General features: G+C 33.7%; 1 protein-coding gene across 3 annotated transcripts in view; it reads right to left on the bottom strand.

Moving 5' to 3' along the window:
* The window catches only part of LOC126825040 (myotubularin-related protein 13), an 82268-nt gene that overhangs the window by 33204 nt on the left and 26770 nt on the right, over positions 1 to 22294 (bottom strand). For all 3 annotated transcript variants that reach the window (XM_050554463.1, XM_050554464.1, XM_050554465.1), the window contains exons 2-10: positions 15651 to 15736; positions 11203 to 11460; positions 8985 to 9087; positions 7524 to 7640; positions 7160 to 7292; positions 5151 to 5259; positions 4787 to 4900; positions 2455 to 2532; positions 1232 to 1345 (exon numbers count right to left, since the gene is read on the bottom strand). In XM_050554463.1, coding sequence (XP_050410420.1) covers positions 1232 to 1345; positions 2455 to 2532; positions 4787 to 4900; positions 5151 to 5259; positions 7160 to 7292; positions 7524 to 7640; positions 8985 to 9087; positions 11203 to 11460; positions 15651 to 15736 — 1112 coding nt within the window. The remainder of the gene's footprint in view (positions 1 to 1231; positions 1346 to 2454; positions 2533 to 4786; positions 4901 to 5150; positions 5260 to 7159; positions 7293 to 7523; positions 7641 to 8984; positions 9088 to 11202; positions 11461 to 15650; positions 15737 to 22294) is intronic.

The raw sequence follows: 22294 nt of genomic DNA, 5'->3' as shown, positions 1-22294 counted from the left end.
AAATACAGACGGAAACCTTAAATTTATTTTAATTTTTCAATTGCCAGTTATAATTACATGTTAATGATAAATAGTTTTGAAATCATTTAAAGGAGCTAGACCTCTTTTATTTAGGTCAAAATAAATTGTTTTGGGTTGATCTGATATGTTATTTTGATTACCTAATTTCAGTTTAAATTTCAACAGTCACCACTAGCTTTATCAAGAGACATAAATTTTTCAACATAGACAGATTGTCATTACATAAAACAAATCAATCTATAAAATCCAATGAAAATTTTTTTTTTTCTTTCACAGCCAAGTAAAAGTCACTTAAATATGTTTTTGTAAGGTTTTAAATACTGTGTATAACAGTTTTCCTTAAATTCTGGTAAGGGTAATTATGCAGAGCTATGGGGACTAGAATGCATTATAACTCATTCTATTTCTTAACAAAATCATATTTCAATTAAAACCATTTGGCTATAATGATTCCTTGCTAATATGTATGGCAAGGATAGTGTCTTGTGGTTCGGATCGGACGAAAAACCAAGGTCCTGTGTACACATTGGTGTGCACATAAAAGAACCCTTGAGAGTAGCCATAGCGCCACTGACCAGGCTAAAAATTTCCCTCATAGCACACTGTATGGTGTTAGTCTGTCTTCATTTTCCCTTTTATCAGTAGGCCTATATCAACACTGGTACCACAGCTACTACATCACAGTGATTGGGTAAAAGTCTTTTGTTTCACAAACAGATGAAAAAAAAGGGAGAGATACCAAAAAGTTTGACAATGTGACAATCAATTTGCATCACAATTCACTCTTAATAAATACGGAAGACATGGTGGCTCAGTAAGAAAGAAGTTGGCTTGTTAACCTGGAGTTCGCCACGTTGACAAAGAAAGTTCACCAGGATTTCTGGCATGGTACCCCTTGTCAGTGACGTAGGACTCAGGGCCTGGCAAGGGACAAAGTATAGTTGTTCGAATAGGACAAATATCCAAGGTCCCGTGTACACATTGGAATGCACGTAAAAGAATCCTTAACAGTTGGAATTCGAAATAAGAGAAGGCCGTAGCGCCACTGTCCTGACAAAATTTCCCTCATGGCACATTGTTTGGCGTATGCCTGTCATCATTAGTCTAGTCGGTGCAGAAAAGTAGGACATTAAACCCCATTTCATTTCTTAAAAAATACGAAAATATGTTGATAAAAATATTGACAATAAAAATAAATTTATTTAGATACCTTATGAAAACTAATGAATGGTTCTGGATGAATACGAATAAGAGTAAGACAAGATCTATAGCCCGTAAATAATTCAGCAAACAGACGTAAAAACACAGCTCGAATTTCCTTGTCCTACAATTAAATAATTTATACCATATTATGTTTTAGTAGATAACAAAGGATGTCAAGTTTTGGAGTGGTCTAATATTTCTAGATTAATTATATAGTGAAGAGCTGATTAATTACAATACAAAAAATGGCAATGAGTCCATCCCGGGCAGAATTATTTGTTTTCTTTCATCAGCATCTAATAATACTAAATGTTGAATATTCAGTTTAATTTCGAGATACAGTTTAAACTCCGGTACTTGTAATATTCTTGAATAACACCAATTGTTATCACATTATTTTAGTTGTTAATCATTTTTTGGGAAATGTGGAGGGTTGCAATTGTTAGATTCAATCAGTTTGTACCACTGTAACCCAGGTATCGTTTAATCTTGTGTATCTAGCACTAATTTCTTTCACATTCGTTTAATATCAAATCTTTGTTTAAAAATTCGTAAAAATCGTTTAAAATCACAATAAATCATCTAATTTGTACATGTGCCCAGTTTAAAGCTGACTGATTAATTTTGATAATGAGTGTCCAATTTACAAGTATTTAATTTCGTGATCACTGTTCAAAAATTAATCATTATACATCATTAATCAATTGGGTTGTTTATTTTTTAACAATGATTGAGAAATTAAACCCTTGTAAATTGGACACTCATTATCAAAATTGAATGGTCAGCTTTAAACTGGACAGAAGTACAAATTAAAAGATTTATGGTGATTTTAAACGATTTTTACGAATTTTTAAACAAAGATTGGATATTGAATGTGAAAGAAATTAGTGCTAGATACACAAGATTAAACGATACCTGGGTTACAGTGTACCATGCAAGATGTAGTTGATTACTATAGATTAAAAAAAACAATGTTGCTACTTTAAATGCTAGCTTCCAGTGAAAAGAGCAGAAGCTACATATACTTTAGAATCCAACTAATTGGCATATTTTCCTAATAAAGCCTATACATCAGTTTTTTTCAACTTTGAAAGGTAATATTTCAGTTACTTCAAGAAAAAGATTAATAGATTTGAGATGTATTTTATTTGCAATTTCAAATGTTAATCAGATCTTCTATTCCAACAATTTGTACTTGCAGGTGATTATAAATAAAATGTAAGTATTTACCCTATGTTGTACAAGTGATGGTTTTTTAGGTGATGGAGAGAATGCACAATCAGCACTTAATAACTGTGGTGTTAAAATCTGAAATAGATAAAACATAATATAAAATACATTAAATATTCAGCTCAAAATCGTAATAGATCAAGAGAGAAATATTACAGAAAAAATGTCATAAAAGCACATTGGTCAAAAAATTACTCGCATTGTCTTATCTTAAAGGGCCAATCTTGAATATATTTTGGAGAATAAAACTGCGTAATTTTGTAATAAAAGCCTATAAAAACCTCTTCCTTGGAGCCAAGCAACTAACTCAATATACGTGATATCATTTCAAATAACTTAAACCCGTCAGTCTTCATCTGGAAATGGAGACCTGTGTCCCAAGCTGTATTATACGGTATCTGGATAAAACCAGACTTTTATTTTATATCGTCTAGGTGAAATCCACCGTTCGTTATCATGTACAGAACATGCATCATGCACTGTTTTGACCTCTAAAGGGGCGGTAATAGATTATTAGGTTACCCAATGAAAAAACTGACCCATAATCTTAAAAGAGTCACGTGTCTGGATAAGCAGTTTTGACGTTCACATCCAAATGACTCAATAGTTTGAGATGAAATTTTCAGACAAGGTAAATACACCGTTCCTCTATATTTTGGCGGTTAAATTTCATACATACACTTTTTTTTCTGAGACTGTTAAAATCGGGATGGTCTTTTTAACATAAGTTATGGATCTTCGCAAAATTTCAACACTTGTGTCAAGATGAATAACCCGCGGATAGATCTTAATCCAATCACCACATGCTCATATGTGATGACAGAGAAAGAAAATATTGACATATTTCCATTCAGGATTCAATAATAACCAACATTTAAATGATCATTTTGTATCCGCAGCGGGTTATTTGCTTAAAATATTGCGACAGTCCCTTATACATGTAGGTCCTTTAAAAGTTCCAATTACTTTCTACTTATTTCCTTGTAGCCGTCTGTTTGGAAGATAGCTCTGTTCTATAAATAGAACATCAAGGGCAGTAACCTTACACATTTTTGTTGTTGTTTTAAACAATATTTATACAGATTAATTATATACAATCATAAAGGGAAGAACCAAATACAGTAACAAGCAACTGTTAATATATAACTGCTTCTAGAATATGATGATACAAATATAATATCAATTAATAAGCTGGTTTATTGTTTCAGTTTTTAAATTAAATTCAAACCAGCGGCTGCCAGGCAGGATACGCCAACATTTTGCAAGAAATAAATAGAGAACAAGCTAAAAACAAAAAGGATTTTTTGTACAATTAGGGGCCATAATCCAGAAAGTTATGGTCTTAAATGCACAAATATCAAAAGTGACTGAGATTTTTGGAATATAAAGATTTTTTTTAAGTTTCATCAAAATTGGATAAAAATTGTGACCTCTAGAGGGTCCATAACCTTTGTATTACATACTTATACAAAATTTGAGTACAAAGAGCGGCCATTTTTTCGGGCACTTTCATTTCGATTTTCCCGAAATTCGATTTCAACCTTTATTATGGTGGAATGGTGATATATCTAAACGGTTTTTAAAATCGGAAAAAACCAGCGGCTGCCAGGCAGGAATACGCCCACATTTTCGAGAGATGGATAGAGAACAAGCTAAAAAGAAAGTGATTTTTCCTACAATCAAGGGCCATAATTCAGGAAATTACAATTCGATATGCGTGAATATCGAAAGGAACCAAGATCTTTGGGTTATAAACTTACATTTCAAGTTTCATCAAAATAGGATTAAAATTCAAACTCAGCCGTCCTTAGGGTGTAACGGTGATATAATAATACGTTTTTTTAAATCGGATAAAAATTATGACCTCTATAGGGTCCACAAGCTAAAAACGCGATTTTTCGTACAATCGTACGGTCCGATATGCGCGAATATCGAAAGGAACTGAGATCTTTGGGTTATAAACTTACATTTCAAGTTAAAACCAAATCGGATAAAAATTGCGATCTCTACAGAGTTCACAAGCTAAAAACATGATTTTTCGTACAATCAGGGGCCATAATCCATGAAGTTACAGTCCGATACATGCCAATATCGAAAGGAACCAAGATCATAGGGTGATAAACCTATATTTCAAGTTTCATTGAAATCGGATAAAAATTGTGACCTGTAGAGTGTTCACAAACAATTGTGGACTGACAGACGGATGGACAGGGTCGACGACAATATACGTCCACATGAAAATGTTTTTCTTCTACGTTCAGTGTCTCGTTAAAAAAAACAGTCCAACTTTTAAAAAACTTCGACATCCCATAAATGATAACATTGTAATTACCATCGAGAGTAATTTTCTGGTTCTGTTAAGTATTATTTCTGGTATTGAGGGTAAATTAACACATTCTGGTACTTTAATACTTCCACTATCCAGATCAACTGTTATCACATCCAGCTAAAATAAATAATTTAAAAATATAGGTTGCCAGGCAATGAAATATATGCCAAGGCAGCTAAGTCCATAAATTAATGAGTATTGAATTGTTACATTTCTTTCCTATCTGTCTTTTAGTTTTTATTCAATTGTACTTATAACTTTTACATATTTCATAATTCAGAGCTTAAAATCTAACAAGAAACTAAAAAAGAATTAGACCCCCCCATAATTTGTGATTAATACTTGCGTTAATGCTTTAGTAACTTACCAGATCATAAATATCATTACGTAATGAAGAATGAACACCAGCTATAAAAGGTGTAGGAGCTGTCAGTACTTCTAATAAATGAGCCGGTAATATAGGAATATATACATAACTGAAAAATACAATTAAATATAAATTAAATATAAAATGTAATATATAAATATATGCAAACTACAATTGTAATAAAATATAAATTAAATGTAATATAGAAATATATACAAACTACAAATGTGTTAAATGGAAATAAAATGTAATACAGAAATTTATACATAACTAGAAAATAAAATTGTACTAAATATAACTTAAATAATCAAATGTAATATCTAATAAACTCTTAAGAGATTACAAAGCAATGAAACATACACTTACTGGTATGTCACTATTCTGTGTAACCCTTAACGCCACCCAGCGTAAGTATTTGTGTAGATAAATGTACGCTGTGTGAGACCAAGGTAGCACATGGCGTGTGTCGGTAGCTGGATGACTTCAATCAAGGTACTTCCAGGGTGTTGCAAAAGCTGTGTTGCTTTTGGAAAATGTTCAAAATTTTGCCGAAATCAATGTTACTGCAAAGTTGACGCAAATAATAACACCATAGAAATATACAGATATTTCTATTTCAATGAGTAACACAGTAAACATGCGAGATGTGACACACGTGTTACTATAGTACTTGCTAAACATTTTTGTAGCCTTGTGTGGCAACTGACAGCAAGAAATCATTTGTGACCACGATATGATTGTACCATCTGATTTACATGTTGCATAGGTATTATGCTGCATCACTGTGGCATCACCACAGAGTCACCCTACGCACTACCTAAGCAAGGGTAACACACGCCCATGTGAGACAGGCTATACAGCAGTACATAAAGGGTTGTTGCATTCTATGACAATTAGAGCCTCTCGAGCTTGCACAAGACATTGTGGATGACCAGATGTACTGACTGATGACAGCATACAAACACAAATCAATGTAGGTGTATAAAAAAAACCTCTGTTATTTCAAAATGTCCTACTTAAGATTCTGTAAATGCAAGTTAATCTGTTAATTATTCAATCCTCAATATTACCAACAACACAATTACTGGTATTTATGAACCAAATCTCAATAAACTGCTATGTTTTTATCAACCTTTCCAGACTGTTTTTATATTTAATGTCAAGTTCTACATTTATGTTATAAATCACAATTAAAAAATAAATAGATATTTCGATGTTCTTCCGTAACTGTAAGCAAATATCAAACCAGAGCCTGCATAAGTGTTTTCAAAGTGATCAAAGGCCATAACTCTGGCAGTAATTATCAGAAATCAATAGGCTTCTTCGTCTCATGACCTGAAACATGGTGTATGAATTTAAAGTCAATGGGATATTAACTTGAGACTCTATGATTATTGATTATCTATAATCAGTCCAAGCGGAAAATGTTCACAATCAAAGTCAGTAAGGGTTTTAAAGTACCTGGTAGTGAAATTGTACAGTATGTTTCATCACTCTCTGTAAGTTAGAATCAAAGTTATCTTGTTCCAAAGCATCAACCAATGAAATTGCTTAGTGGAAAGTGTTAATCATTGAACTCAGTCAAGACATTCACCTAATGAAAATCTACACTAAGTTTAAACATTCTACTCAATTAAAAGCAGAGTTGTTATTGTCCAAAGTCTAAGCAGAATAGGCTCATCATCAAATTAATTCAAGGTGTTGATGTAATGAAATACACAAAGTTTCACCACTCTCACTCAATTAGAATCAAAGTTATCGAGCTCCAGAGCATCAACCAATCAAATTGTTTATCTCTGCTTAGCCTAAGCAGAAAATGTTTATCTTCGAACTCCATAAAGGTATTCACCTAATAAACACCTACACCAAGTTTGAACATTCTAGCTTAATTAGAAGGAGAATTATCGTGTTCCAAAAAGTGTGACGGGCAGACTGACAGACCAATTTTAATAGCCGCCTGCATTCTTAGAAAGGCGGGGGATAAAACATGTTACTGAAATGATATATACCTGTATTTGAGAGGATAACATAATGATGTAAGTGCTTGGCAAGCTTCAGTGAGATGAGAATAGCTTTCAGAAAAGAACAGGATTTTATGATCTGTTAAAACAGCACTAAATATACTCAGAGTATTATTGATACCTGAAGGAAAAAAAAAACCCAGACGATTAGATATAAGTATATGTGATCCTATCATATAAAAAAAACTTATAGTGTTTGTATAATTTTAAAGAATTCTTAATGACCATTCAAACTGAACATCCTGGTTATTGCAGGACCGTTGATTTAAGATTCTAAACAGTACTCAAATTTTATGTTTACGAGTTTACTCTACGGATTTGATATAAATTTTTTTTAAACTGTGTGACTTACCTAATTGTTCGAATAAATGAGCTACAGATATTTGAGTTGCTGGTAATGTAGGACATAATGGTGGCTGTAATGCCTGTCTATCTCCTGCTCCGATAGAAAATCGTACTTGTGGTCCGCCTATAAAAAATAGAATAAACAGGCATCATCATCAAAACATTTATCTACCATAACAATTTGCACAGAGATCTATAATATAATACTTTGATCATATCAGTAGATGTTGTGTGATTGATAATGAGTTGTTTGAAGTTTCTAACTAACAAGTCACATTTTGAATGCCATTAAAAGAACACTTTCAGAGCTTCAATAATTATTTAATAAAATTTTTATATTGATTTTAAATTTACATGTCTGCATTCAATTCTTTGAAGATGAAATGGTTATGTGAGTTTTAAATATGACAAAGAATAAGGAAAAAGTTGATAGTTATGAAATTCAGACAACTACTATATATCATGCCATATATTTATATATTAAGGTATGTTCCCTCAAGCATGAGACCTGGCATTTAGGAGGTGACAATTTTAGCTTGCTTCACCGCATGATATCAACATGACTTCACATAAATTTTGTAAGAAATTTTTTTTTTTCAGGTAATTGTATCTATTCTTTTGTAGGGAGCATTTATAAGACAACAAAAAACTGAACAAGAGTAACAACACAATTAAAATTTGCTTAGTTCCTTGTTCTTGACAGTGCTAACATTTATTACCAATTATCGGAAATCAATAGGATTCATCATCCCTTGTCTTGTACTTAAAAACTATGTATAAATTTCAAATCACTTGAAAAATAACTTTACCTACTAAAGGGTCCACATGATTTTAAAAAGTTAGGCAATGTCGTAATTCTGAAAGTAATTATCAGCAATCTTCAAGTTTCTTCATCTCATGAACGCAAAAATGTGTATAAATTTTAAGTTGATCGGATGATAACTTTACACTAAATGGCTGACGTGTTCGACAGACATGGGTTACAATAAAATTTTATTGTGGGCGTACAAAAATTTGAAAGATCCAGGTAACATAAAAATGACATAACATATTATTACTACAAGAAACAATAATTTGCTATCTTCTACATGAAAAACACAGGACCAATTTTCATTAAATGGAAAACTATTAGAAAACCCACAAGATTAAGTAGGCAACCCTATGATTTGTCAGGTATCAGAGTGGGATTGACACCACACCACTTAAAATGATAATAGACCTGATGGTCTAAAGCAAACACATTCAGAACGCACGAATATGTTGAAATAAAAAAGTTATTCATTTAACTACAAATTATGTTTTAGATCAAGCTCGTTTGATCATCCAAAGCTGTGACAAACTTCTCAAGTAATGTTTTATCTTATTCTTACATTTAGACCGAAACAAACAAATAAAGAGAGTTCTGGTTTCCTGTATTTATGAATACTGTGTATGGAAGAGATAAGACAGACTATATTTATTGACTCACCAGGTGGGGGTACCTGTACACAGCCAAGTATATTTCCTACCAAGGTTTCAAGTTGAACGTCTAAATTCTCTATATATACTGTATATAAAATACCAAGACAATTCTGAAATAAAATTATACCCATTTTTATTATTTATTATTCTAATAGTGGAGGAGGACCATACTACAGGCAAAACAAATCAGACAAGACAAACTAAATAGACATTGCACGAGATAAAAAAAAACATATCTCAAATCGTAAATGGATCTGGGGCATGGCAATTGGAAAAAAAAGAGGTAAAATACAAGAAATAAAATAAAAGATAGGTTGCCAGGCAGCTAAATCGTCCGAGCGGTTGATAAGGGTTGTCACATTTTTATTCATTTATAGGTAATGGGGGGCATTTATAGGCATATCCCCTACACTGCACTCTGGGAGGGACTTATTACTAAATTTGGTCAGCAGAAACATTGCATTCCTGACCATAAAGATGACATATGACAAATGTGTTCATTAACCTATAGTTCAATTCATGTAGATTTCTATTATTTCAGGTGTTATTTTGCTTGTCCAAGAATCTATAAACAACTATTAGTATTAGTCAATGCCATAATATTATCACATAGGGCTATAACTCTAGACGTAATTAACGAAAATTGCTGAAATTCAATAAGCTTCTTCGTCTCCCCAATATAAATGATGCATATAAATTTCATACAGATCGGATGATAACTTTTGTCGTTAGAGCATTCATGAGGCTCAACAAAGTGAAACAAGGGCCATAACTCCAGAAGAAATTAACGGAAATTATTGAAATTAAATAGGATTCTTCATCTCACTGATGTAAACAACATATATGAATTTCAAAACAATCAGATGATCAATGTAGTTTGTGGAGTGTTCACAAGAAATTGTGGACGACAGACAGACAAACGGGGGTGATGGCAATATACGACCTCATTTCCATGTGGGCGTATAAAAATGATTGAATTCTATGTCATGAATGATCTGCTTCTTAAGAACAACCGATGAAAACCAGCAAAAATTACACAATGCTTAATAAATTTAGAGAACATTACATTTATTTGAAGGTAGTATCATAATCATTGGATTAAAAAAATAATCACTTGATCACTGAAAGCTTAAATGTGACATATGACATCAAACTGAGTGAACGCCTACAGGTCTTAATTAGTGTTTACATAGAAACTGTTAATCTATAGTAAGTATATAGCAAGCAGATTTCATAATTTCTTTAACCTGGGAAAAGTCATGAAAAACACTACCAGGTTTTATTATCAGGTATTGAAGAACGCATTAAGTATAGATACAACTGTATATCGTCATGTGACATCTTTTTGTCTTATTGAAAGTCTTTCAAATCAATAGGGTAAAAAAAAATTCATTTAGATGAATAAATAAGGAAGAATGAAATCTACTATAAATCTCATTTCAAACCTTTAAAAAGTCTTGTAGCCATGGAAACCACAAAAGAAATGATATATGTTTTTATGATAATAACAGTGATAAAACAAAAATTAAACTAATATTATTCAAAGAAAACCAACTAAACATTCTGTCAAACCATGTTCAAATTACTAGGAATAAAAACTTTCAAATGATAAATGTAACATTTCTAAACAATTCTGTAATAGATCTCATTAAAATATAGGATTAAAAAGAAAGACCTTAATGTTGCCATGGCAACCATATTCAAATCAATGTCTTTTAAAAACAACAACAATGAATGAATGATACAATTTTCAATAACAATTCTGAAATAATGAGGCAGCCAGTCCAGTCAAAAATCTCTTGTAATCTGACCAAAAGTCCCATTCTAACAAACCATCTCAGTTTTTTGTGAATAGGAACTCAGATTAAGTTCTTACGTTTGCAAGTCAGCCTATATTTCTATCAAGAGGATTGTGATAAAAAAAAAAAGGAGAAATGAGTTTTAACGCCCACTCAATACAAACTAGGTCATTTCGGGGAAAAAATATGGTACAATTTTATTTCAATAATTTGCTTGCATGTAGGGGTCTTTAGCAGTGGAAAGAAACTGGAGAAGCCCATGAGGTTAGGCATGCAACCCTTCTCATTGTCACATACAAGTGTGGGAACGAAACCATCCAGCTTGACTCAATGACAGACCTTATGATCTAAAGCACAGGCATTAGACCTTGATCAAGCAAAAAAGACTTGATATGTATTCTGAAAATTCTTAGCGATATAACTTACCCTGAATGCTTCAAAATAGTCTAATCTGGAGACTAGTACTAGACTTTTAGGAGCAAACATCAAGGAATGGTGGACTAGAGCTGATTCATGATCATCACCATCTTCATCATCAGGTTTTGTTGGTGTCATGGCCACGGTTTCGTGGAAGGTAAAACTGGCACAATAATGTCGATCCGCATCTATATCTGTTAATACTGCCACATAAAATTCTGGCTGTTTTCTTTGTGTTGATAACTTCCATCCTGATGGTTGGCAAAACTGAAAAAGAAAAATTAATAAGGACAATTTATTGATCTGACTATAACAATTTTTTTTTGTTCAATAAATAATGATCTTGGTTCTGACCATTAAATAATGAATTTTATTCTTCTAGGAAGAACAAAACCGATAATCAATCTTTCACATAAATAAGATTAATTCAAATAGATTACAAGTCAGTGAAGAGCAACAAGGCACCGTGAGATCTACAGTAACTATGCATATTAAAAAAACATTCCAAAACATTACCTGTTTTACAGTTACCCGACTGACCCTTTTAGCCCAAATCTCAGACCCTGAATTTTTTTTCTTATTTCCTAGAACCTATACCGTAACTCAGTCTTCGCATCGTTTTCTGTAGAAAAATTCCAACACTGCAATTTCGGTATTATTTTCAGGGACCTTACTCAGTATTTAAGATGGAAATGCTAGGAAATAGATAATACAAAAAAAAAAAGACCGACTGACCCTATTTTGGGGGGCCAAGCAACTGTAAACACATGCATTTTTTTTCTTGTCCATATACAAATACAAACTGACAATACAGTGTTCAAAAAAAATAAAGCTAGGTTGTCAGGCAACGAAACATATGCCCACAGAAGCTAAGTCGTTCAGGAAGTCAACAAGTATTGTCACATATTTTTTCTTTTGTCAGTAATGAGAACATTCACAACACATGAAAATCTGATTACGAGTAATAACCCATAAAGTAATTATCAAAAATCATTAGAATTTATTTCTATTGTTTGTCTCATGACCTTAAACAATTTATATTAACTTTAGCCTCAAGAGCATCCACAAGATTTTTCAAAGTGATCAAGGGCCTTAACTCTGACAGTAATTATCCGAAATCGTTGAAAATGAATAGGATTCTTTGTCTCATGACAAAGTGTATAAGTTTGAAGTCAATCAGATGTTAACTTTAGCATCTACAAGATTTTTCAAAGAGATCAAGGGCTATAACTTGGGCAGTAATTATCGAAAATAGTTGAAAATCAATGGACTTCTTTGTCTCATGACCTTAAACACTGTGTATAAGTATAAAGTCAATCAGAAATTAACTTTAGCCTCAAGAGCTTCTTCAAGATTTTTCAAAGAGATCAAGGGCTATAACTCAGGCAGTAATTATCAAAAATAGTTGAAAATCAAAAGACTGATTCGTCTCATGACCTTAAACAGTATAATTTAAAGTCAATCGAATATTAACTTTAGACTCTAGAGTGTCCACAAGATATTTCCAAGTAAAAACAAAGGCCATAACTCTGGCAGTAATTATCGGAAATCGTTGAAAATCAATAGGATTCTGCGTCTCATGACAGAATACACTTTGTAGAAATTTAAAGTCAACGGACCGACGGACAGAGGGACGTAGGCGACGATAATATACAACATTTCAATGTGGGCGTATAAAAAACAGGGGAGCTTAAAAGAAACACTGACAGGAAAATCCTGTGAAACTTTCTCAGAAAACACAGGGAGCGGACCTGAGACCTCCTCGCCCTCCTAGTTAGCAAGCCAGCGTCTTAATCACTGAGCCACCATGGCTTCCTTGGTTTGAAGCACATGACTGATATAGTAAGAAGTAACAAACTTCTTTTATAACAGGTCTTAACATGGACTCCATAGAGCGAGCTGATAACTTTGTTTGAGGTTTAATTTTCCGGTCAACTGGTACACAGAGAGACACAAACTAGGTCATTTTGGGACTAACATATGATTCAATTTTATTTGAACAATGCGCTTGCGCATAGGGGTCTTTAGCAGTGGGAGGAAACCGAAGGACCCGGAGAAAACCCCTGAGGTTGGACAGGCGACCCTATTCCTTGTCACGTACAACCAGGGAATTAAAACCACGCCAGTTAACTGAATGACAGACCTTCTGATACAGTGCACACACGCTAACCATTCAGCATCCACCCCCCTCCTCCCCTACTGGTACCACTGATTCTTTTAAAAGATAAACATTCAAAGAAATCTCTGCCACCATAAATTTTTGGATGCCATAGAAAGAGCCATCCTTTAAACAGCTTTATGCAATATTATATGTATTGCACTTGGTTAGAAAAGAATTTTGGGAGTGCTATGCATTAACTAAATTACTGTGTAATAAGCTTACACAAGTATTGTACTGTATAAAAGTAAAATATCTTGAACTATGAAGGAAAAGAACAAAATTTAATCATTTAACTCAGTACCATGCTGAAATATCTGGTGGAATCAAAACCTCTCTTTAATAAACAGTCATAAGTTTATAAATGTGTTCCCACCCAGATGAAAGTGATAAAAAAGACCATCGTATCTTTTTCTGAATATAATCACCAAATTCATCTAAATTTAAATCTTAGGTTTAAAAAAGATGAATGTGTTACATTAGATGTTTCTAAATCAACTAAGCTTCAAATCCAACTTCAATGACAATAATTTTAAGTATGTTTATGCTTAGATAATATATACTCCCGCATGTGAAAATATTCACATTGAGGTATGTATTACACAACTGTATCATGATGATTCCACCACAAAGCTTTGAGATATTTTCGTCATCTTATTTACAACAGGATATGGTCACTGTTTGTTGACCAAATCAACAAAGCGCCTTCTACTTGCAATATTTTACAGACAAATATTATTTACTATGTCATTAAGTCAATATTTACTTCTCTGCCAGCTAGAGAGTGAAAAAAAATATTTTGGATAACCCCTCGACTTGCTAAACTGCAGCTTAGGGATTATATAGAAGACATATTTACTTTGGAAATATTTCATTTATTTGTATGTGATAAGTTTTTTTTCCGCTTTCATTTCGAACATCAGAATCTACAATACTGTCAACAAACAAAAACAAAAGAATTTTTTTCCCATAGATATACCCACTTGTTGTCTTAAGCTTAGATTTTTTTTGTGGAGTAGTGCAGAAGGTTAGATTATGCAAATAGTGCTTGATTCTATGTAAACAATTAACATTAGGTTTAAGACATGTCTGCCCGTAGTTGTCAGGAAATAAAAAACAAATACCACTGTATCAACAAACACTTATTTGCCGCTGACAAAAAGTCATCATTTCTTGAACTGCAGCAAACAATTTATTTCTTATTCGCATCAGGGTATGTAGTAATACATGCACTAATCAAACAGCTTAACTGAAACAAAATGGCTACATGATTTCCAGTTAAATCGAGTTTGTGTCATCAGGTACTCTTACACAAATATTTTTTGCTAAAAGCGAAATCTGTAAAAATATGAAACTCAAACACAAATGTTAGGGTTGCCATACAATGAAACATAATCCCAGCAGTTAAGTCCTTAGGTCACCTAAGCAGTCAGTAAAGCGATTCTATTACAGAAAAATAAATTATCTGAAAAAGTTCCAAATGGCTTCTTTGTCTTATTAATATAACTTTATAAGCTTAAACAATACATTTTAAGCAAAGTACAAGATTCAAAAGTTGATCAAGGGCACCAACTCAGCAGGTAATTACCAGAAATCACTGGAATTCAATTTATAAATCAACAATGTACTATATAAAGATTTCAACTTGATTGGATAACAACTTCTGCCTCTAGGTCATCAACAATTTTATGTACACTGATCAAGAATACCTGGTATCTCTGAAACTATTTGAAATTACTGAACTTCATTAAGAATCTTAATCTCACTAAACTAAGGGTGACATGTTTGCAGTACATATATTATGCTATCAGACAAGAAATGAACTGAGGTGTAATGTCTTACTTTTCTGCACCAAATGGGCTAATGAAGACAGTATAGCCCTGACAGTGGCGTCCCACCACCCCCACCCCCCACCTGACCCCCAGTTTCTCTTCCTACTGTTGTGGAATGAGTTTTGAATCTGTTCACCGAGTTCTTCTAACTCTGATCCTGACAATTCTTAACTTATTTTCTGAATCATACAATGGACTAATTCTTGTAACTGGCCTCCAATCTGATATCAAGCTCACTAAAAATATCTCTTAGAACCAATTTTTCTTTCTGGGGTATAAATTAATCCCTCAAACCTCTTGACGGAGCTTATCACAATTTTACTTATGACCAGGATTTAAAAAGTAGTTTTGTCTATATTAGACAGTAAAAGCACTAACACCATCTGAGTAAAGCAGGACATGGAATTCCTTAAATATATGATACCTAGAACAAATATATGTTAAAATATTTTAAGTGCATTACTCACTAGTTCTATGCCTTGTGTAAATGGACAGCCATCCCAGTCTCTCTCTGGGAAACGTTGTAAAATCTTGCCAGAGCTGCAACCACTTCCTGCAATAAACAAAAATTAAAACTTATATTTCCTTCTGAAGAAATACTTGAAATTCCTCTAGTCAGTAAAAACAAAGAAATGTGTGGCATTTTTTATTCAACATCTGATAAGGGGGGGGGTCCAACATCCACAATTTAGTTTAATATTTCATAAACTATATTGTCAAATATATGGCATATGATCAAATATATGAATTGCAAAAAAAAAGTGACATGCCAATATCCTCACAGATTGATATTTCATCAACATAATATTGCCTTGACAACCTTTGAATGTGAACTGTTCATTCAACTGAATCTTTAAAGTGAAATTTGAATATCAGACCTTGATTTTATTGATTCTCAATGACACAGCACAAGGTTTAGTCAGATTGCATAGATCAACAAATTTTTACTACTAGCCTATCACATGATCTATTTAAAACGATAATTCCAACATGATGGATTATCCAAGATAAGAGAGCAGCCTGACAATTTCAGAATGGATCTATACTATTCAAAAAAAGTAGGGGATATTTGATTTTGGGGGCATAATACTAAAATATGCAAATGACTACGAAAAAAGTCACTATAGAACCTAACAGAAGAAACATTTCCAGTTACATGTGACGCCCAAACGCACCAATAGCTACCGCATGGAATGCAGGTGATGCTTGGGATCATCATGGGGGTCCAACCCAAGATTTGCACGACTCTGACTTTGAATGTTATAGTCATTGTGGCATTGAATTCCAGGGTGGAAACATCAGTTTAATTGTTTTAGTGACCAGAAAACAAATTTTGATATGCGTCGGCTTACCCAAAATGAAAGGTTACGTGCCCTTGGCATGCTACAGATCGGCAAAACACAGGCGGTTGTGGCGCGGACGATGAATGTTTCTCAGTCTGTCATAAGCAGGCTATGGTCCAGATACCGTGATACACAATCTGTACAGGACAGACCACGCTCAGGTCGACCAAGGGCGACAACTCAAGCCCAGGATCGATTTATCCGTACCTTGGCCTTGAGAAATCGTGTCATCACAGCAAATCAGATCAGCGCTCGTCTTCAAACAGACACTGGTGTGAGAGTGAGTGGCCAGACGATTCGGAATCGACTGCATAGGGGTCACCTTCGCACCCGACGTCCTCGCGTGATCCCTTGTTTGAGAGATCATCACATTCAGGCAAGACGTCGTTGGTGTAGGGATCGTCAACACTGGGATAATCGACGCTGGAGCAATGTGATGTTTTCAGATGAGTCAAGGTTCACTGTTGATTTTTTGGACAGACGTAGGAGGGTGTGGCGTCGTCGAAACGAGCGCTTCCAAGACGTTAACGTCATCAGACATGATCGATTTGGGGGTGGTTCTGTTATGGTGTGGGGAGGCATCACTGTTGCTGGAAGAACGGCTTTACATGTTGTTGCAGGGCGTGTTACAGGCCAGTACTACCGGGACAACATCTTGGCAGTCCATGTTGTGCCGTTCGCACGACGTCATGGCCGCCGTTTCATCTTCCAGGATGACAACGCAAGATGTCACAGGGCCAGGATCGTTACAGGTTACCTCCAACAACAGAACATCACTACATTACCTTGGCCAGCACTGAGTACCGACCTCTCTCCCATCGAGCATGTCTGGGACATGCTTGGACAGAGGTTACGTCAACGTCAACAACGTCCTGCCAATGTCCAAGAACTTGCTGCTGCGTTGCAACAGGAATGGGACAATCTGGACCAAAATGACCTTAGACGTCTCATTAGGAGTATGCCACGTCGGATCAATGCTTGTTTGGCAAACAGAGGAGGATTTACCCGTTACTGACTTGGTTGTGATGCTGTGGTAACTTTGCTGTTTGACCCCGGGTATCATTTTACCCTTATAATGGTCAGTCTGTGCCTTACTTAGTCTAACGATCATTTGGAATAAATCGATGAATGTGAACTTCATTTCATTTTGTCATTTGTTTCTTCGTCAGTTTCATTAGGTGACTTTAATAACACTTAAAAATCAAATATCCCCTACTTTTTTTGAATAGTATTCTATTTCCATTGATGGACATCTTTAATAGTGCACAGTCTGACAACGCTTCACAATTACTGACCAATTAAAGTAACCTATTAAACATACACACAATGGCTGTATATAGGACTATCAAGGAGTTCGTGGAACCTAACAAGAAAACCTAAGTAATATGTACATCAAAATGAAGGGATCATTCAGTTAATAAGAATTCAGTTACTAAATAATCAATGGACAGGTTTTTTTTATGAGATTATAATCCCAGTACAAATATGTTCACACCATATTATAGTGTATGTTAAACAATTCTTCCTTAAAATATGTTATGTTGATATACTTTATGTACATTTTGTAACCGATAAAAAAAACCTCCACCACACCCTGTAAACAGCTTTGGTATTTCCTTTTCAAATCAACTATATCCAAATTACAGAGACAGATTATATAATAGTTTTACTGATATAACAACAATCAGTAAAGGACACAAAGTCAAGTTATTAATATTACTTCTCCTACAGATTCAATCTGATTATTAACTAAATATATTTCTTTCACTTTGTCTTCCCGGATCCCCTGCCCGCAACCATGTTTATCTGCCTAGATAATGTATTAAAAAAGTATATTCACTTAATAACTATTACGTATTAGCATGGCCTTATAAAGTACTATAAATTATTTACTTTACTAGTGCTATTACCATGGCCTTACAAAGAACTATAAATAATTTAGTTTACTAATGCTATATTAGCATGGCCTTATAAAGAATTATAAATTATTTACTTTACCAATATACTATTAGCATGGCCTTATAAAGAACTATATATTAACTTTACTAATATGCTTTTAGCATGGCCTTATAAAGAATTATAAATTATTAACTTTACTAATATGCTATTAGCATAGCCTTACAAAGAATTATAAATTATTAACTTTACTAATATGCTATTAGCATGGCCTTATAAAGAATTATAAATTATTAATTTCACTAATATACTATCCAGCATAGCCTAATAAAGAAGTATAAATTATTTACTTTACTAACATACTATAGTATTAGTATGGCCTTAGAAAGAACTATAAACTATTAAACTTACTAATATACTATTAGCATGCCCTTGACAGAACACAGTTTTTATGGGAAACAATCACTAGGTTTATTCTAAAAGCATGATGTTTCGACAAGTATCTCCTTATTGTTATCAAGCACAATTACCTTATAAAGAACTATTTATTATTATTTTTTATTTATTATTAATTATAAATTATTAACCATACTACTATACTCTTAGCATAGCCTTATAAAAGAACTACAAATAATTAATAACTTTACTAATAAACTATTAGCCTGACCTTATAAAGATCTATAAATATTAACTTTATTATACTATTAGTATGGCCTTTATAAAGAAGTTTAAAATACAGATAAGGCGACATTATGTTGGTATACAATTATTTCAAATAATGTTACATAGAGCGAGAGAAATGGGGTTTAATGTCAACTTAGCACAAACTAGGTTATTTCGGGACTAACATAAGGTTCAATTTCATTTCAATAATTCGCTTGCACATAGGGGTCTTCAGCAGTGGGAGGAAACCAGAGGACCCGGAGCAAACCCATGAGGTTAGTCCTTGTCATATACAACCTGGGAATCGCAACCACGCCAGTTGACTCAATGACAGACCTTATGATACAGCGCTCACACGCTAACCATACCAATCAAACATTATTTAAACAAGATGGCAGAAAATCGTGGACTAGTGTGCAAAGTTTATAGATATGCATGTGGGTGAAAAAGTAATTTGAATTTTAAGTTGCACAGCATCAATATATTATTTAATAATAATCTTGACCGTTTAACCACGATTAAATTACCAATTCTATTATTAGCAATTATAATCAAATATTGATCCAATAAAATATTTCTGATTGCCTAAATAATTGCAGTTTTTGTTTCGAAATTCAATTTAAAGCAAATAAAAATTTAATAATATTACTATCTAATTAGGTGACATAAGGGGTGTGATAATGTCAGAATTTAAGAACAGTATCCATTTGAAGGTGGTAATGTATAGTATGCTAGGGTAGGGGGTCTATGATTTCCAAAGCATTCTCTCGTGTTTGCTATCAATACATGTATGTACTATTTTTGAATGCAACTATTTTTTATGTACTAGTCTGGGTTTAGATCCAATTAAATTGAACAGATGAGGATGGGTTATGTCAATTATATCCTACTACGACAGACATAAAGCACTAGTCTAGTTTACAGCTGCCAAATTAACACTAATGTCATATAGGGCTAATAACTTCAATAAAACAGATTTTACAGATATTAAATCACATCAAATTTAACGTCCATCTTTTCGGCATCAACTGGGTTAATGAAGACAGATATATGCCATTCAGTGGGCTTATGGGAAATTTTGCCTGGCAGTGGGAATTCCGCCTATTCTTCATCCAAGGTTACTTTTATGTGATCGCCAACAAGTACACTGGTGAACTGGGGACTTTCTTTTCCCGTCCCTCTATTCTGGACTACTGACAGGGGAAAACTAGGCTGGAAAATCTTAAGATCTCTTGTTCAACACCAGGATTGAATCTGGGATCTTCTGGTTAGTGAGCCAGCGCCATACTCACTGAGCCACAGAGCCTTGCCAGATTTTACAGAGTTTGATGGTTGATAAATTACTGTCTCATAATATAATAGCTTACATTATCATTCTATGCAACTGACATTGATATAGACCAGCTGCAGACCTTACTGCTCAGTCTATTAAAATGACATCAATTAGATATTTCAAAAAGTATAACTTAAAAACACAATAAATACAGGGAAAATTTGTTTTTTTTAAATGTGGATATATACTTAAAAATCAATTTATAAATTGTGATAATGGTAAAAATAGGAGGATGTCAGGCAATGAAACTTACACTCACAGGCAGCTAAGTCGTCCATGCAGGTACAAGCTAAAACAACTCATACAAATTTCAAAAGGATTGGATCATAATGGATGGACAATGAAATGGCAACCCCTAAAATGTACCTGTATAAAAATGGTCATATCCTTTTCTTTTAAAAAAAGCAATTTTTGCTAATCTTGGATAAACAAAATACATGAAAAAGTGACAAACTGGGTAAATATCAAACTATAAGAAGAGTTCTGTTGTAAAATGTAGCTCATTGTTCTCTTTACTCATCACTATCTAGGCAAGGAAACGGCACAAGGGTTAGTGAGCTAGATCTTTAACCTGCACACTAATACACTCTGTGTGTTGAATTCTTGTGTCCTTAATTGCATAGGACACTTTGTCTCTGTATTCCTGTCAACCTAGCGCTGTTATTCATTGGGTACTGGTACCGACAAGACAGTTCATTGAAAATTTTAAATACTGTGTGAAATTCTGTATGATGCAGAGATGTGACTTTTGTACCCTAGACTGGAATAATCCAATGTAATTATCGAAAGACATGAAATTAAATTACATTATATGTTGTCCTGGTTTACCTTACCAATCACTTTCTAGTTCTGAGTTTCCCAAGTAAATTAAATACATGAAAGCTAACTGTCAAAATTAGCAACTATATACCCATAACCTGGTTATCCAACTCATTATTTTTTAACCAAGAATATACGGCACAGGTACACGATTTCCTCATAAAAAATACCATATGTTGTTGTATTTAATACACAGCAATTTAGACATCATAGAAGCTGATTCTTTAGTTAAAGGAAGCAACAGTTCAAAGATCTTCGAGCTTGCGTTCTTTATAATATCAGTATAGCTTTGTCCACAGACTATATCCAACCCTGTCTACAAGCATCAGATGAGCTGCAGGGGAGACATTGGTTCTACTTCTTTAGAAATGCTAGGCAATTCCTTAGAAATGCTAGGCAAGCAGAGAATTTGGCGATAGACATAACAGTAAAGGGTTTGTCACCTTACAGTGAACTGTTCGTTTCAAATCTTACATGAGTTTTGTGTAACAAAGTAAATATCTTTTTCTTTAATTTTCATGTATTCACAATTATTTTTGACTGGAGCTCAACTTCAATGAGACAATGACAATGCAGACATTACTAACATATAGCTAAATCTATAGCTGTCTGTAAAGCTTATTATTGTCTCCAGATATTTGTATCTAGTCCAAGCACAGAATGTTTTCAGTTAAATGTAAATCATTGCTTTTTCAATATCAAGTCTGATATCAATAGTGTAATATGAAAAGGTCCTCAAATGGCAATGACCCTTTATTTAGCTTGCAACCAGTAGAAATTTACAAGGTCAGAACTGAGTATAAATGAAAGAATAGAAGATCCGATTAGAATTTGAATGTCCATTTCTACTTACAAGACCTTTTTAATCCCCGCATTTTGGCATCCAAATCATGAAAGTTCCTCTGGATCTACCCGCCTATATAGTTGTCCCTTGACAGTGGTGGAGAAGGGAGAGCCTAACAAGGAAAAGTGACTAATCGTTCCGATGGTATAAAATACCAGTGTACTCATTCATGATGTACATATAACTGTATTGTCTGTTAGTGCTGAGTATTGC

Source organism: Patella vulgata, chromosome 6 (assembly GCF_932274485.2).
Source record: "Patella vulgata chromosome 6, xgPatVulg1.2, whole genome shotgun sequence".
Classification (NCBI taxonomy): domain Eukaryota; kingdom Metazoa; phylum Mollusca; class Gastropoda; family Patellidae; genus Patella; species Patella vulgata.
This window is presented reverse-complemented; position numbering and strand designations above follow the sequence as displayed.